General features: G+C 46.5%; 3 protein-coding genes across 3 annotated transcripts; 2 read left to right on the plus strand and 1 right to left on the minus strand.

Annotated features, from left to right (window-relative positions):
• Positions 1-1,065: 1,065 nt before the first annotated feature.
• Positions 1,066-2,914, plus strand: PtA15_4A510 (uncharacterized protein; the record flags this gene model as incomplete). Its single annotated transcript, XM_053168402.1, has 7 exons — positions 1,066-1,070; positions 1,162-1,449; positions 1,568-1,979; positions 2,054-2,351; positions 2,447-2,602; positions 2,693-2,766; positions 2,876-2,914. 7 exons carry the CDS (start codon positions 1,066-1,068, stop codon positions 2,912-2,914), a joined length of 1,272 nt encoding a protein of 423 aa, XP_053019614.1.
• An 8,979-nt stretch (positions 2,915-11,893) lies between these two features.
• Positions 11,894-12,212, minus strand: PtA15_4A511 (uncharacterized protein; the record flags this gene model as incomplete). Its single annotated transcript, XM_053168403.1, has 3 exons — positions 11,894-11,905; positions 11,984-12,051; positions 12,140-12,212. 3 exons carry the CDS (start codon positions 12,210-12,212, stop codon positions 11,894-11,896), a joined length of 153 nt encoding a protein of 50 aa, XP_053019615.1.
• A 1,037-nt stretch (positions 12,213-13,249) lies between these two features.
• Positions 13,250-15,251, plus strand: PtA15_4A512 (uncharacterized protein; the record flags this gene model as incomplete). The annotated part of the gene is made up of 9 exons (XM_053168404.1): positions 13,250-13,280; positions 13,388-13,697; positions 13,789-13,804; positions 13,937-14,002; positions 14,110-14,138; positions 14,211-14,271; positions 14,350-14,624; positions 14,729-15,069; positions 15,169-15,251. 9 exons carry the CDS (start codon positions 13,250-13,252, stop codon positions 15,249-15,251), a joined length of 1,212 nt encoding a protein of 403 aa, XP_053019616.1.
• Positions 15,252-17,456: the final 2,205 nt, after the last annotated feature.

Genomic DNA, 17,456 nt, shown 5'->3' on the forward strand with positions numbered 1-17,456 from the left:
CAATATGTAACGGCCTGGCTTCGGGGTTTTGGAGGCGCTGGTCTGTCGAGTCTAGCTATGAAGTAAATTGCTAGATGGGGAAAGAGAATGGATCTTCCCCCGGCTCCTCCTTACGGTGAGGAGCGTGACATGTGTGTGTAACTACAATACATGTCTAGGGATGGCCAGGCGCGCGGGCGCAGCTCATAACAGAGGGGTTGGTTGAGCAAATAAAACCGGAGTCCAAGGGACTCATAGAGCTAAGGTCCTAACTAGGACAGATGGAGAGAAGAGGGCAGAGACTTACGGGTGGGAGCGGAGTGAGTAGCAAAGTAGGTCAAAAAAAAGGAAATGGAAATGTGGATCAGTCAGATAGCCCCAATTGGTGTATATGTGGATACAGCAATGTAGTCAGGCTTGGTAGGTGAATGATCTGGGGGACCATCCTTGGCGCAGAAGTCCCTCATACTTGATACCCCAGCCTTAGCTGGCTGGCTTGTGGTATGCGGACCATTAGTTGGCGTTCAGAGAACTTTGTGAGAAGTCCTTTAGATCATACCCATGAGGTGTGTTTACTCAAGGGCAACACCCTGTGGCAGCCCAGGGACAAGCACTACTCAACAGCTTCAGCTCTCAGCCAGGATCTAAACCTTGGCTGCTACAGGGCCGCTATCCAGCATGGCGGCCCGTGGTTTGTCAGTCTTTGTGCCGCCTGGGCTGGCAGATGGCTGACAGCGGAAAACTGACACACCAGAGGCCAGAGAGACATGCCAGGCTCCAGATACCCAGTTGGATACCTGATTGGAATTCCGGTATTCGCAATCGGATACCCGACCCCAATACCCGGCTTCTCCGGATCGTCAGGGCTCGGATCCAATCCTTCACTGATGTAAATGTTGGATTCAGCAATATCCGTGGGTATCCAGAGATATCTGCAGGTTTGGGAACCTCGGATCTCAGATATCTGGTGTGATCTGCAGTCCTCTACTAGATATCCCGGATGGTCTACCGGATATCTCGCGAGCGATGGCCGGGTTGAAGTGGATACGCAACAGACATCCCGAAGGAGGTCCAACCAAAAAAAAGATGTCGTCAGTTGAATTCGTTTTTTGATTACATCGTCGGGACTTCAGACACTCTGAATGGTTCAGGCTGACGATCTTCTACCATTCGAGTAAGCAGATTATCATCCAAAAAAACCATTACCGATCTCCCAGCAGGAGAGATCAAAGGGAAGCGAGTGCTGATTCGGGTGGACTTCAACGTCCCACAGGACAAGACCTCCGGTCAGATCACCAATAATGCCCGGATTGTTGCCGCCCTTCCCACGATCAAATACGTCATCGAACACGGCTGCCAAGCTGTGATCCTTTGCAGTCACCTCGGCCGTCCCAACGGCGCCCCTAACTCGAAATACACCCTCCGCCCCGTGGCCGAGGAGCTCCAAAAGGTCTTGGGAAAGGATGTCACGTGAGTCACTCCTGTCCTCATGAGCCAGCGCTTTGCTTTCCAGCCAGACATTCATCATTTCCTATACCTATATCACCTGCCCAATTTCTGACTGAAAAGAACGCCGCTTTTTCTCTAGTTTTATTGATGAATGTGTTGGAACCAAGGTAGAAGAGAAGGTCGGGGCAGGGAAAAATGGACAAGTCTTCCTGCTGGAGAACCTTCGATTCCATTTGGAGGAGGAAGGCTCGAAGAAGGATGATGTGACTGGGGAGAAGACAAAGGCTAGCCCGGAGGCCGTCGATGCCTTCCGATCATCCTTAACTAAACTTGCCGACCTTTACATCAACGATGCCTTCGGGACCGCCCATCGGGCCCATTCCTCAGTCGTTGGATTCAAGGGCGAGCCTAGACTGGCAGGCTTCTTGATGAAGAAGGAGTTGGAATTCTTCAGCAAGGTGTTAGAGAAACCAGAACCGCCTTTCTTGGCCATCTTAGGTGGCGCTAAGATTTCCGATAAGATCCAATTGATTGAGAATTTACTTGATAAGGTACGATTATTCGCGCTTTGTGCCTTGAAACAAGATAAAATTGTTCTCAATTTCTTAATTGGACATGTGTGTAGGTAAACAAGTTGATCGTTTGTGGAGGGATGGCCTTCACATTCAAGAAGATCATCAACTCGGTCGAGATAGGAAACTCTCTCTTTGACGAAGATGGGAGCAAGAAGGTGCACGACTTGGTAGCCAAGGCCAAAAAGAACAACGTCGAATTGATCTTCCCCATCGACTATATCTGCGGTGATAAGTTCGACAAGGATGCGGCACGAAAGACCGTGACTGATGCCGAAGGAGTTCCCAAGGGATGGATGGGCCTTGACGCTGGTCCAGCCAGTCGAGAAGAATTCAAGAAAGCTATTCTCAGTTCGTTTTTTTTTCTTCTTCAAGTCTGTCTCCGAAAGATATGTCGCGTGACTCTGATCATGAGTCATTCGGCTGTGAATCCAACTTTCTCCTAGGCTCCAAGACCATTCTCTGGAATGGCCCCGCCGGTGTTTTCGAGTTCGACAACTTTGCCCAAGGCTCGAAGGCCATGTTAGACTCTTGCATTGAAGCTTGTGAAAAGGGTGCTACCGTGATCATAGGAGGTGGAGATACCGCTACTGTCTGCAAAAGTAAGTGATCTTTCACTTTCAGAACAAACCTTCAGGAATCTATTATTGACTGCCGATTTGTTCCTGTGTTATAAAATGTGTTTGTCACAGAGTATGGCGCTGAAGACAAATTGTCTCATGTCAGTACCGGAGGAGGCGCCAGTCTTGAGCTTCTGGAGGGAAAGGTACGCACATCTTACCTCGTATTGTACTTGAAAATGTGCCATTTATTTAATCACTAACGCATTTCCTTCTCGTACGCTTTTGTGTCATCCTCCCGCATACGTATATTAGAACCTACCTGGTGTCGCCAACTTGAGTGAGAAGAAATAGATCATTTGACCCCTTCTATCTGCTTTGAATATAAACTGCTTTCGAAAGGTGTTTTCTATTACCCGATAGATGTATATAACTGTAGGTGTTACATGTCATGGTCCAAGTGTCTGTCATTCAATATTAACGATTCTCTTCAAGCCCAAACAAAAGAAAAAGAAAAATTATTAGATCTCTGCCTACACAATACCGTCTGTTGATCCCCACCCCTCTCGCCTCTCTTTTTCCGGGTGATGCTTCCGTCTCCTGATCTCGAGGTTTTCCTTTTGGTTTGTTTGCTTTGGTTAGCACATGTATCTACAGGCTCAACCCACCACTACCGATCTAGTGTCTTGTGACCTCAGGCTCCATTCATCGCCGGCGACGAATCCTGTTCAAGATGTGCCATATGCAAACCGAAAAAATGGATGTCTGCAGATTTCAAAGGTGTTGTGTATCCATTTGAAGCAGTTTTCATTTTCAAACCTTTTGTTGCTTTCAGTTTTGGTAGCCCTCTATGTATTCATGTATCTGTTGTTCATGCCCGCTTAATTATCTGCTAGCTCATGTAGCAATCCTCTGGTGAATGTTGAGCAGGGATTCGAAACACCCATACATACAGAGTAGTAACACTGGTCGCATTGCGTTGGTCTCGACCGGAGGGTGGCGGAGGGTCCTTGTGGGACGGCGTCCTCCCTCGTCCTCCCTCGTCCTCCCTTTGGGAATCTAACTGCAACACAAATTATGTATTCCAAAAATGGCCAGGCCTTTTCACCTAGTGCCTTTTGTACAATGGGTGAGCTGACATTTTCACCCTCAAACTTTTCATTGCAGAACCTCAGGCAAGTGACCTGAGGTCATGGGGTTGGATACAGGGGTGGAGAATGAGTCACCAAGAATGATTATGAAAGAAGAAAAAAAATGAAAAAATGAACAGTGTGGAAATTGAACAATTTAATGCAAATTGCTCAGAATCTTTATTATTGTTCAAACCAAGAAGAAAAAATCAGAGAGCAAAGTATGGCATGTGACAGGAAAGATAAAAATTGAAAAAAATGAAACCCTTTTCAATGATATTTTGGTTGAATGGGTTATCCACCAATTTGAAGTAGAATTCAGGTAGCTGTAGGCCAAATCAACACCAACTTGACCAAATGTATTTGACCCAATAAAAATCATTAAAAATGGTTTCATTTTTTTCATTTTTTATCATTCCTGTCACATGCCATACTGTGCTCTCTGATTTTCTCTTCTTGGTTTGAACAATAATAAAGATTCTGAGCAATTGGCATTAAATTGTTAAATTTTTGCACTGTTCATTTTTTTGTTTTTCTTTTATTTCATAATCATTCTTGGTGACTTATTCTCCACCCCTGTAGCCAATGTTGAAACCACTTCGCTGCGAACAGCGCAGCGGGTTTTGGGTGCACTGCGCTTTGCTTCAGCATAGCGGAAGCCCGCTACCGCTTTGCTTTCTGGCGGGCAGAGGGTATTTTTTGGTTTATTAGCGCGCTGATTTAGCGCTCGCGAAGCGGGAAGCGCGCTATGGATAGCGGCGGAAAGCGCGCTACACGCTAAATAAGCGGGTTTCATAGCGGAAAATACCGCTTTTTATTTCAAGCAGACAGAAAAGAAAATACTGGAAAACAAGCATATGGAGCAGAGGAGGGGAGAGGTTACGTTTGGATAGCTTGAGACTTTTGCACGGATTTCTTTGTGTATTTTTGGGCTTTTCTTGGCTTGGTTGATAAGGTCTTGACAGTCGGCAAAGGCTCCACTGAGTTCAACCGAGTTCCTGAGCCACATGTGGCTGCTGATGCAGCGTTCAATTGTTTGAATCGCCAATGCCGTTCGACCAGTGGCGCAAACACCGGCGGCGGCAGAAAAGGTCTGTTCCACACTGGCTGAGCTGGCTGCACAAGCAAGGTAGTCCCTTGCCAAAGATCCTAATACAGGGAAATCTTTTTTGTGCACCTGGCACAGGGGAATGAGGCTGATCAGTAATGAATAACATGTAGAGAAATAGAAAATGGAAAAACTTACCTTCCACCAACCCAGCAAGTCACCTTTTTTATCCATAGGATGATCGCCGTTGTTGTACCTATCCATCTCAGTGTTGACTTCACTTGCCTCGGGATTGGTTGGGTAGTAGTTAAACTCCCCGCCATCGGATTTGGAATCGGAAGTAGCATTGGTGTTGGGGTTGGATTGAGTTCGCTCGCAAGGAGGCGTTTGAGGTTTGAGAGATTCAAGAAGCTGGAGTCAATCGTCAAATGTATTGGTGACCAATTGTGTAATCCGGGAAGTTTCAGATGAGAAGCGGTTTGCAAACAGCATCATCCGCCATGCTGGATGAAGATAGGTGGCTAGGATGACAGTATCACAATTCAAGGCAAGCAAGGTTAATATACTTCTTGAGAATCTTGATCATGGGGTCAAACATTATCCTCAGCGGCGTCAAGAGATTCTTGACTTTCTTTCTTTCCATCGAGTCAAGTAATCGGACGTATTCATAAAGGACCATGGGCAGCTTGGGCCCATCGCCTTCGACTCGTTTTGTTATTTCAAGGAATTCCTGATCAAAGTTGGTCAGATGATTCAACAGCATCCTCTTTCATGCGAGTGCGAAGTAAAAAACTGACCTTTAAAACTTGGTTCAAGTTATTGACATGCTCCGACTCATATTTATCCAACTCGTAATGAGTGTTGGCAGATTTCCCAGCATGCAAGTCTGACTCGTTTTCCAAGAGTTGCTTGATCACCTGTGGGGGAAGTGGAATCAGGCCGGAGGCGAGCCAAAAAAAAAACATGACAAGAAAAAAACAACTAACCCGTCTGCCCTCATAAGCCCGCTGACGGCTGTTGTATGCAATGTTCCATTGTATTCCGTAGCCACCAATTAAACCACGGCCTTTATACTCAAGCTTGTCGGCCCAAAGCTTCCACTCAGCCTGCTTCTGAGGAGAGGAAGAGATTCGACGGCAGATGTAGTCCAGCTGTTTTGTGGTCAGATCAGATGTCAGCAAAATTTTGCACTGGAGAAAGATTGGCCGGTGGTCAACTTACTTAAGTGAATGCAATTCCTGACTTTGCCTCCTCAATATCTTCGCCATCACTGTCCCACTCCCAGCCTGGCTTGCGTGATGCAGCCTCTGCATTGTCAGGATTGAGTTCTTCATTGTCAGTTAGATCCCCATGATTCGCAACAATGTCATCTGCAGCTTGGGTTTCATTGGCCTTGGCAATGGGATCGAGGATTGGGAAGTACTGGTCAGTCTTTTCTGGTCTGACCATGGCTTTGGAGATATTCAATGCTTTCAGTCCGGCACCCAAGATTAACGCAATAACATGACATATGCAGCAATGGTGGTTGTGGGAGACATCCCACATAGTCAAATCAAATGTTTGGAATTTTGCAGTGACTGCTTTAGCCATTGTGAAGTTGTTACTGCCAGAGTCAGTGGTCTGGGCAAGGACGTAAGGAGATGGAAAGGAAAAATGTATTAGCAGGTTGTGTGATGAGATAATGATGTTACAGTGATAATTAAAGTGAAAACTTATCTTAGAGTGGAGATCATGCTTAATCAGCACATTTGCGAATGGAGACGCCAGGTATTTACCGTTATGATGCCATGAAACATACTTGATGGCAAGATGTTTGCATACATATGTCCAATCCTTGTTGATGTAGCAACAAGCCATCCCAACAAAGGCCTTGTGGCTTCCTTTAGTCGTCCAAACGTTGGATACAAGAGAAATCTTTGATTCAGATGCCTGAGCGAGAGTTCAACCAAAAAATGAGCTGTGATCGACTATGCTTGATCACAAGTACTTGAAAATATACCTTGATTAGCTTTAAAACCTGCTTTTGTTGTTCCAGGTAGAGGACATGGGCTTGCATAGCAACCCAGACACAAGAATGGAGTTGCGAATTGTGAACGGCGTAATCAAAGCAAACCCGTAGAAGAAAGTCTTCAACACGCAACCATGGGAGCAAATTCCAAACTAGCCAGATAACTGTCAACTTGTTCAGGGTATTGTTATTGTACCGACCTTTCAAAGTATAAGCAATGAGGTTTCCGGTGGATGGCTCCTTCTCTTTGGCCTCAGTGGAAGCAAGGTTGGCAGCTGAAGGGGGAAGCATGCATTTAGCTTTGATTGCTTTCAAACAACCAGGGCATGCGGGTCGGAAAGATCCTTTGTAGAATGAACTGTCGCGACGGCTCTTCAAATTATAGTTTGATCGGCTGGTGGCTTTGAACACATTGGGGCACCAACAACACAAATATGCATTTGGGCTTGAGTCCTGTGATTGTAAAATTTTAATATAAGTCTATTTTCAGGAAGGCTAAAGGAGAGATTGGGGAAACAAGTCTAACCTTGTTTGGAGGCTCTCCAGGTCCATAGAAGTATAAAAGAGGATGATCAAAACCGTCTCTGTCTTTGGTCTTGTCCTTACGCTTTTTTTTGGTGACTTGTTTGTTGTCGTCATCTGAGTCCTGTGATAGATTAACATCAACGTTCTTGCCGGTGCGTTTGGAATGTTGTTTCAAACCCGACTGATTCAAAAAGGAGTAAGCAGATGATCAGATCAGACACCAGACTAAGAGGAAAATTGAGAGAAAGAAACGGGATCCAAACTGACTTTGCAGGTGTTTCCTGCGTGTATTATGCCAATCGAGGCATCCGACAAATCATCACTTTCTTCTTCTTCTTCCACGGAAACAATTTTCGTGGCGGCAGTTTTTTTGCGGGCTGGCTTTGGTGCTGGAACATTAATGAGAGCACGCCGAGAGTCGCTTTGGGTAACTACAAATCCAGGTTGAGATATAGGTGTGCGAAGACGAGAAGACTCCCGGCGGGTGGATTGAGGGACATTGGTAGCATCATCAATAATATTAGGAGGGGTCTGCGGGACTTCTTCAATGGATTCTTCAGGATTGGCCATTTTGGGCAAAAATTGAAAAAGGGGGGGGGTGAGTCGACTGAAGACCCGTAGGTATACATGTGTACTACATCCCATTACTAGTACTTATATGGGAATGCTTGGGGCCAGTTTGTGGTTGGCGCAGGGGCCAAAGTGGGGCCTAGTGTGCTGCGCTTAGCTTCTTTGCAGCGCGCTTTGGGGCGAAAAGCGCCAAAGCGCGGTATTTAGCGGGTTTTTGCCACTAACGCGCTGCGCTGCGCTTTTTTGCAGCGCTAGCGCACATTTTGCACTTCACTTTCACTTTTCATGCCACCGAAAAAGTGCGGCCCGCTATGTGAAGCGGTAGCGCAGCGGAACTGCGCTTGCGCTACCGCTTTTTGGTCTGGCTAGGAAGCGCAGCACCGCTGCGCATCACTAAAACTGCGCTTCCTGCAGCGAAGCGCAGCGGTTACAACGTTGCTGTAGCCAACCCCTTGACTTCAGGTTGCTTGCCTGAGGTTCTGCAATGAAAAGTTTGAGGGTGAAAATTTCAGCTCACCCACTGTACAACCAATCCTGACTTAACACAAGCCCCCCCCTGGTGGGAGGCTTGGGCTGGCAGCAAAGCTGCCTCTCCCGCAGGGACAGACTTGCATATTATCACATATATTATGCAGGAGCAGACAGTTCATTTGGCTGGGAGGTTTCTGGATTTTTCATAGCTCCTCCCCCAGGCTCTCCAAAGGTCTGCCCCAACTAAACCCTGTGCTACCTCAGTGCCTCTACAATTTGGCGTACTCAGTTTTAACTTTTCCTCTATCACTAATCATTGAACTTGAATAATGTTTTGAAAAAATGAACAATGTGCAAGTTTTCCAGATTAGACTCCATTGGTTTGTTACTCCATGAATCATCTTTATTGCTACAAGACCAATGAGTAGAACAAAGTTTTCACAATGACAGAATCTATGATTCTGTCTATTCAACTTTTTTTAATCATTTTTTCCTTTTTGTGAAGCAGACACTTTGTTCTCCTGCTTAAATTGAGAGATAACACATAAGCCTCTCCTCCAAATCCCACACTTTTCAGACCAGGGGTGAATTTTTGCCAAGTAAATGAGGGTGACAACTGACACGGTTTGGAAACAATTCAGCTGGACATCTCCCTCTGGTCTGGAAAGTGTGTGACTTGTGTGTGATTTTTCACTATACTGTACTAATAGGGTGACAAATCACACATTTTTCATGTTGAGAGGGGGATTTCTGCCAAGTAAATGAGGGTAAAAGTTAAGAGAAATTCAGCTGTAACTGCCCTGATGGACTATGATTTGTCACCCTATTGTACGCTGTGGCAATTTATATGGTGCTAGCAGCGTAGAATGTCCGTTCAACGTAGCACGTGCAGGAATACAGTGGAGCGGCTGAGCAAATTCTCAGTCTACATACTCATAGGATTGGGATAAGCATGCATGCTTATGCCTTGGATATTTAGACTGAGTGGAAACTTGAATGTACTGCTGAGAAAGCACATGGAAAGTTGGTGTAAGGAGAGTTGCAGGACCGGTGACTTGTCACGGGGACGAGGGAACCAGGGTTCAAGCCACACTCTGGACAAACGGACTTAGCAGGACAGTCGGAGTAGGACTTTGGCCAAACTCACAAACGGACTGGCACCAGGTGAACTGGGGCAGCAGAAGCGGATGCCCCAGGTAGAGACTGGGGCTGGAGGCTAGTCAGAAGGTACGGGAGAACAAGCATTGGAGATGTGCTAGGCTGGGAAGTGATGCATGCAGAGTTTGACAAGTATGGGAAAGGAAGGATGCAGGCAATGTTGGCTGGGAGCAGGGTTATGCGGGTGGAGTGAGTGGAGGAACAGGGACATTTTGGGGGGCTTTTCTCTCTCTTCTTTGTTTTTACTATCTTACTATCTTATTACTCATCTTACGGTATTATTGTAGTTAGAGACTTACTTGTGGAGCTTTTGCGCATTGCTATTAACATGGAGAGTTTTTACCACCCAAACACATCCTTACTTAATTGCGGAGTTTTGGTACCTGCAGAAGGAACAGCTGAAGCTTATGCGGAGTAAGCAGATCATATCAGGCTCATTGCAGATTGCTGAAGAGACCTGTACATTGCAGAAACCCAGTGCCAAAACCATTCAAGCTTGGAGTTATCTTAGAAGGAGGCATAGTGCCTATTCTCTTCAGGTGACACACTTTTATCTCAACAACGCACGTACAATGGGGTGAAAAAAAAACACGCACCAATTGTGAAGATTCAAGCTCTGAGCGTGCGCAGAAGTGGGAAAAGATGGCTTCAGCATTTGAAAAAGAGCAAACTCAGATCACACACAACAAACTACCTTCAAATAAGTGTTGGTGGATCCCAATGCAGCAATGGACCAACAGCTGATGGCTTGATTTCAACTACAGCAAGAATGGCCACAAAGCACATTCAGGCCAAATAGGCTCCAGCCTCAGAGGACGCATAACCCTGGCATCAACTGGTGGTGAGTACGGCTCTGCAGAGCCTAGTCAGATAGACTAAGCTGATATTGTAGCCCGTTTGTGTTCAGAATGTAGCAAAATCAGCTCGCTATCCCAGCACATCACAGACTTGTAAGGCTCCACTTGGATTAAGCCAAAAATGGGTTTCGTCCTGTTTTCCCTTTTAGAGAGACAGCTGTCAAGCAGAATCTCAAATCTTTCCTTATCTCTTATCACTTTAAACCAGGAGAAGGACTCAAGGTACAAAAAAAATATCTATTTTTGTCTATACTTCTACTTTGTAAATAACCAATCATGGTTACTGATAAGAGAAATGAATCCTAGTGGTCTCAATTCTAAAACCAATCACACATTTTTCAGATCAGAGGGGTGTTTGCAGCTGAGCAATTCATGAACTGTTTCACCCTCATGTACCCAGCCAAAATACAGTTCTCCTGCTCTTGTGCAAATACTAAACATTTTTGCACTTCTGATACTTTCTTGATCCAAATCTAGGCAGTTGTGCTTCAGGCGTGATATATATTTGATGAAGGCAGTCCAGCCCAATGTAAAAAAAACTTGATATGCAAGAGCTACCTGTTTTTGAAGTGTAGAAAAGTTAGGATTGACATGAACTTGACTTCAAGATGAATTCAGCAGAGTTGAATGATAGTTCACATCCAACGGTTACATATAACTACAAATTATATTGCTCTATAGTTCTTGCCCAGTAATTGAACAATCACCATCACATTGTAAGGACTTTTGCCCCAGTTCAGACAAAAACTAAACCCAAATTCAGCTGTGGCACTCCATGGGGAGTGCCCCCAAAGCTTCCCTGATGTTTAGTATGACGTAGCTGGTAAAAAATCTGTCCCCCTTAGCCCCTGCGCACCCTTCAGGTTGGGTGTTTGGCTGGTGGGCTGCCCAAAATCCACTCTCCTCCCCAAAACTTGAAGCCTCCCCCCCCCCCCCCCCCCCCCGCCTTCTCATCCTGTCCAAGCCCACCAGAACACCACCCCCTGCTGCTGCATAAGCTTTGCCAGCCAGGCTGAAATTTTGGAACTCTGAGGAGCACATATCCAATGGACACTTGGATACCATCCAGCAGGCACTTGGAGACCATCTGGCAAATGTATTTTGGAGGAGCATCCAGAATTGAGCGATTAGAATGTTATCCTGTGACTTGAACAGCAAGGGTTTATGAGAGGAGTGCCACCAATAGAGCAATCTGTACCTACATTTGAGTTAACATTGCATCCATATCAGTAATCTGTGCCTCAATTTTGGCAGTCTGTGCCTACACTTTATTAACACATAGTGGCAAATCTATGGGGGAAAAATGATGAGCTAAGGACCCTATAACAGATAAAAGTATAAGCCTTACCAGAAGCTGGATGGGAATGGAGAAGCATAAAAATTATGAAGACTGTGTTAGCATTTTATGCTGGGTGTCACACTGCCAGCATAATTAGCTGGGTTAAGGTCATCCAAGTTAAACTGGGATGACTTCATCCCAGCCAAATATGCTGGCAGTGTCAGTAGTTACAAAATAAAACAAAAAGTCGCCAATTGAAGCACAAATAGTTAACACAGCAATGAAAATCACCATAATGTCTTCAAGCAGAAAAAAGAGGCAAACAAAGTTAGAAGGATGACAAAATAAGACCTTTGTTTTATTCATGAGAGACTTACCTTGGTGAGAGCAAAGTATTTGGACAGGATGGAGGTGGTTTCCTTGATATGATTTGCACCAAGTTTCTCTGTGGAAGATGTGAAAGAGAAGGAGAGGTATTTAAGTATTTGATATTGAGTCTGTGTGTGTGTGGGGGGGGGGGGGGGGGGGCTCACCGGATGCAAGCTTGCTAGCTGCATTGATGATGAGGCTGGGAAGGCTGGCTGGAGGGGGGGCAGATTGAGCCATCACACCGGGCTGGGAAAGCTGACCAACAAGGTCCAATCAAGTGAGAAGCCTTGTTGAGGTTGAATAGATTTTTCAAGAATTGGATCACGGATTGGAGGAATGATGTTTTGAAGACTGGGGGAAACTCATCTGGTCCAAATCCCAGGCATACCGAGTTGATGAGGCCAGTCAAGGCAACAATGGATGACCAACTGCCGGTGTCTCAACGCGCGCAATCCAGGTGGTAGTTAGTGGACAAGTACTGTGCGGAGAAGTTGGAGAGGATTTGGATTATCATATTGGATTTGTGCGTTTGCAAAGAAGGCCGACCACTGTTGATCTTCTACGGCCCGAGCGGTGCCAGGAAAAAGAGTTGCTACGCTAACTGATGGTTCATCCCTTCTGCCAAGATATGTTTCCCGACAACTTCATGGTATGCTAACAATCAGAATCAATGCCCATTGGTGTGTGTTTTTTCTCGATGGGTTAGGAACTTTTTGAACCCGGGGCGCAGAAATTAAGGGTCGATGAAAAAGTCTTTCTGGCACCATCAAGGCATCGGTTAGATGTCCACGTGGTACATTCGCACTACCATCTTTTACTGACACCATCAGATGTCGGGCAATGGGACCGGCGCGTGGTCCAGGACTTGAAGGAAGTCAGACAAAGTGCCCAACTCGATAGCGGGGCCACTCAGCAATCCAAAGCAGTCCTGTAAACTGGCCGGCGTGACCACGAAGGAACAATCACACCGGATATGTTATTGGAGGCCCGGGCAATGCTTTCTGAGCTCCTCGTGCACCTCATTCCTCCTTCAGTCCTGAGATCATCCGGAAATTGGGCCGCTTGGTATGCGAACACCGACTCAAATAGATTAGGCAACCAGCGAACACCATTTATTGGCCTCTCTGGCAGCAATGTAGTATGCACTGCCCACATCTTGGTAGATAAGAGGATGATACATAGACAGCGCTATTCATTCAAATATGTACAGTGCAACGGTTGATTGCTATCATCCTCTCCGTTCAAACTCAGTCTCAACAAGGTACATAGGCTCGATGAAGATTGTACGAAATGGTGGAGAAGGGGGTTGGTTCCCAAGCGACGAGGACCGGAGAAGCGTACAGCATGTATGGTTGCAGGAGTCCTAGACAAACTGTTTTCTCTTTTTCTTTTTTTCTTCTTTTTTAGTTCAGAAAGAGTTCAGAAAGGCTCTGGCGATGGCCGTAACAACACACCAGGAGTGTTCGGAGGCAGTGTTACAGATGACGTGGCTGCGGCTCTTGATAAGTGTTCCGCAGCGGTCGTCAGGCGGAGGTCCGTGCGCGGGGGTGTTAGGCCAGGTGTCTGTGCCCAGCGGGGGGGTGCGGCGGGCGGTACTTGGGGCGAGCGGCTGTTGGCCGACACCACCCACCCCCACCATCTCCACCACATCCAACACCCACCAAAACAACCCAATACACCCCATCAAACACCCACCGAACCCCCACAAAAACCCCAACACCGGTAAGTAACAAAGCCCTTCTTCCCCACCCACACTCCCAGAGCCACAGTGAGTCGATCGACTTGCGTATCACACCGCTTGTTGGGTTCAAAGGAACCTCAGCTGGACAGTGCGCCCGAAGCTGAACAGGGCTGTCCTTGAGACCTCGCTCCAATCACACCCACCTCCTTGTTTCCATCACACGTGTCCGATCATAAATGATACTGACTTGCCTGGCGTTTTCCAAGGTCCTGCCTCCCAGTGCCGTTTTTCCCAGTCAATTCAGCCTACTTTCAAATCACAAACCATAATCGAAGCGATGGCCTCCGTGAGTGATTCTGATTAGTTGCTCACGGCGCGGTCTATTCTGTGCCTGGTCCTTAGTAGTGGCCTTTCTTTCTGACATCTCGTATCGTTACTGTTATGGCTTGGCAGGAGCGGGAGAACCAAGTCTACATGGCCAAGTAAGTAGCTTACTCCCAATTTGCTCCATGGCTACGGGGCGCTGATCCAAATCTTCTTGATTGGCGCTTCAGATTGGCCGAGCAGGCTGAGCGATACGATGAAATGGTCACATTTATGAAAGACGTTGCAAAGGTACGAGTGACTTGAGCCGTATGCGTCATAGGTTTGTTGTGGAAACGACCGGCTGATGACATGCCGATCATCTTCCAGCTCGGTGCCGAACTGACGGTTGAGGAGCGCAACCTGCTCTCGGTTGCCTACAAGAATGTGATCGGTGCTCGCCGTGCCAGCTGGCGTATCATCTCCTCAATCGAGCAGAAGGAAGATACCAAGGGCAACGAAGTCCATGTGGCCAAAATTAAGGACTACCGTACAAAGGTCGAGGCTGAACTCGCCGAAGTCTGCAATGACATCTTATCTGTCCTCGATCAGCACCTCATCCCCAGCGCCGAAGCGGGAGAGAGCAAGGTGTTTTACCACAAGATGTAAGAGTCTTTCTTTTCTTCATCCTCGGTTACTCGCTCCGAACGATCACCCTGCAGATCCAAACCAACTAACGAGACTCTCCTCTCTTTCACGCGTCTTCCAGGCAGGGTGACTACCACCGATACTTGGCTGAATTTGCCTCTGGGGATGGCCGAAAGACTGCCTCGGACGCTGCCCACGAATCCTACAAGCAGGCCACCGAAATAGCCCAATCGGACTTGACCCCCACCCACCCTATCCGCCTTGGCTTGGCTCTGAATTTCTCAGTCTTCTACTACGAAATTCTTAACTCTCCCGACCGGGCATGCCACCTCGCGAAACAAGCCTTTGATGATGCGATCGCCGAATTAGACACACTAAGCGAGGAGAGCTACAAGGACTCGACCCTGATAATGCAACTCTTGAGAGACAACCTCACACTCTGGACCTCCGATCTCCATGATGGTCAGTCATTTTAATCTCAGATAAATCAACTCGCCAGTTTGCCAAATCGATTTCTGACGTTTTTTTCTTTCTCTTGGCTCATTTTTTTCGTGCTTGTAGCGGAAGAAAAGCCGGCTGAAGCCGCCCCAGTCGAGGCTGCCGCTGCCCCTGAAGCAGCACCAACCGAAGCCCCTGCGCCTTGATTTTTAAAATCTCTTGTCTCTTCACCCTTCCTGCTCCCAACCCCCTATATTTTCAGCTAGCCCCGCGTCCCGATTGCAAATTCATTCTTTGACCGTTATAAATCCATACATAGTGCTTCCCTTTCGAGTTGATGAAAAAGAAAAGAAGAAAACACCCCAGATAGCCCAGTCCTTGTTTCCCTCGGTGCCCCTGCGCCACTCGAGTACATTCTGACTGCTTGGGAGTCCATCAGCACTGGAGACAAGTTCAGAGCTAGTCAATCAGGGGGCTCTTTCCACTCCTCTCCAGTGTGGATTGAGGTGAAGTGATCATGGGGGTATCATCTGCTTGTCTCGATCGATCGATCCTCGGCCTCGAGCCTCCCCCGTATTCCCTTGAACGATCTCTCCTCAAGCTGTCCGATCAGCGAAGTATGATACCCGCGTGGCTATTCAGAGCTTGGAATCAGTTACACGTGGCATCCAAGTCACTAATCTCTGAGACCGCCTTATCTACCCACACAGACTTGACTCCCACTGAGATATGAGTCAGGGGCAGTCGGCCCTTTGCCATGGTTTGCTCAGGGATGTACAATCAGTGCATGCGCACAATCCGGGAGCTCTCTCCCCTGAACCTTTGGCATCCAGTCACAGTCTCTGAGTGTTATCATCTTTTCGACCCTCTTTCTCGTTTCTTCAGACCTTTCTTTGCGGTCCATGCGTCTTATCTCTACCCGAGTGAGTAAATGGGGTGATATACCCGGAACTCTCACGGTATTACACGAAGAGCCCCTTTGGCACTGTAGCTCAGTTGGTAGAGCACATGCTTAACATCCTATGGGACGACCGCATGTTGTCGTCGGTTCGAGCCCGGCCAGAGTCAATAGTATCATGAATTTTTGCCGCATGTTCCGCGCCGGACTAAATTGGATAGACCAAACTTGATCAGTATTGTTTTGCTTGTAGGTTGGATGAGATCAATTACACTTTTGATTTGATCAGCCCTTCCTTCACAAAAACCACATTGAAGGTGCATAGAATGGAGGACTTTCTGCCAATTTGGAAAGCAGGCTATTTTGTATTTTGTATTTCTTAGCATAGAAACCGCGTTGGCTACCCTTTGAAAATATGAAATAGAAAATAGTACTTATCTGGAATTCTAAACCAAAGGGAAGTCCTCCAATCACATGTCAGAAAACAGAAAGCCCTCCTTGCAAGGCCCAAACATCTGCTTGTGTGATCTGTGTGCTTGCCTGCAAAGAAGTTTTTGATGGCAGTATGCCATATGAGAAGATTTCATTTTGACTTGAATGCAGATAGTCAAGACACAAACCAGTGAGGATATTTAATGTGTATGAAAGTTTGAAAAAGTAACATGTTACATCAACTAGGCCAGAAGACAAGCGAGATGAAATAGCAGGGACCTTAATGAGATCCTTTTTTTTGCAGCATCATAATTGTAATGATTAATCTACTTGTGAGCCTGTGTCTCTTATGTGACAGCAGGACACAAGAAAAATGGGTGGGCACTGCTTGGGTTTCTTGGGATAAAGAAATAACAAACAGTAAGAGAAAAAGAGAGAGAGAGAAATAGATGATCTGAGAGATGATATTCAAGGTTCTGTTGACCTGTAGGTGGGAACTAACATCCACTAGCAATGCTACTCCTTAAGGGAGTGCTGCCAAGCTGTGCCAGAGATTGCAACAGCCTCTTCTCACAATGGAAACGTGGAAGGTATCTGAATTAGACAAGTCTAATCAGCCACAATTTTTTAGACTTCTCTGTGGATAGTCAAGGTTCTTTAAAGGGAAACCTATGTGGTTTGTTACTGACAAAAACCACAGAAAAAGAAGGATATGAAGTGATTTGATCCTTGAGAGTAGATGTCTAGAGGTATATGTACCTGTGATCAAAGAGGAGAGAAACAAACAAGAGAGGAGAGAAAGCAGTCAAAGAGACAGAGAGGAACTCCTCTGAGATAATCAAGGTTCAATGAAAGGGGTACTAACTGTCAATATTCCTGTTGGTGATACTGGGAGTGTAGTGGCCTTGTTCTGGTGATCCTGGGTTGTCTGGAGGTGTGGTTCTGGTCTGCTGAAGTCTGTAGATCCTCCTCAGGCAAGGGGGATCCTGACTTCGAAAATTTTCACCGTTTGCTTATGTAATTACATATGTACATGTGGTTTGGCGCGCCTGGTAGCGCTGACACGTCACAACTGCGCATG

The sequence above is a fragment of the Puccinia triticina genome, chromosome 4A, assembly GCF_026914185.1.
Source record: "Puccinia triticina chromosome 4A, complete sequence".
NCBI classification, from domain to species: domain Eukaryota; kingdom Fungi; phylum Basidiomycota; class Pucciniomycetes; order Pucciniales; family Pucciniaceae; genus Puccinia; species Puccinia triticina.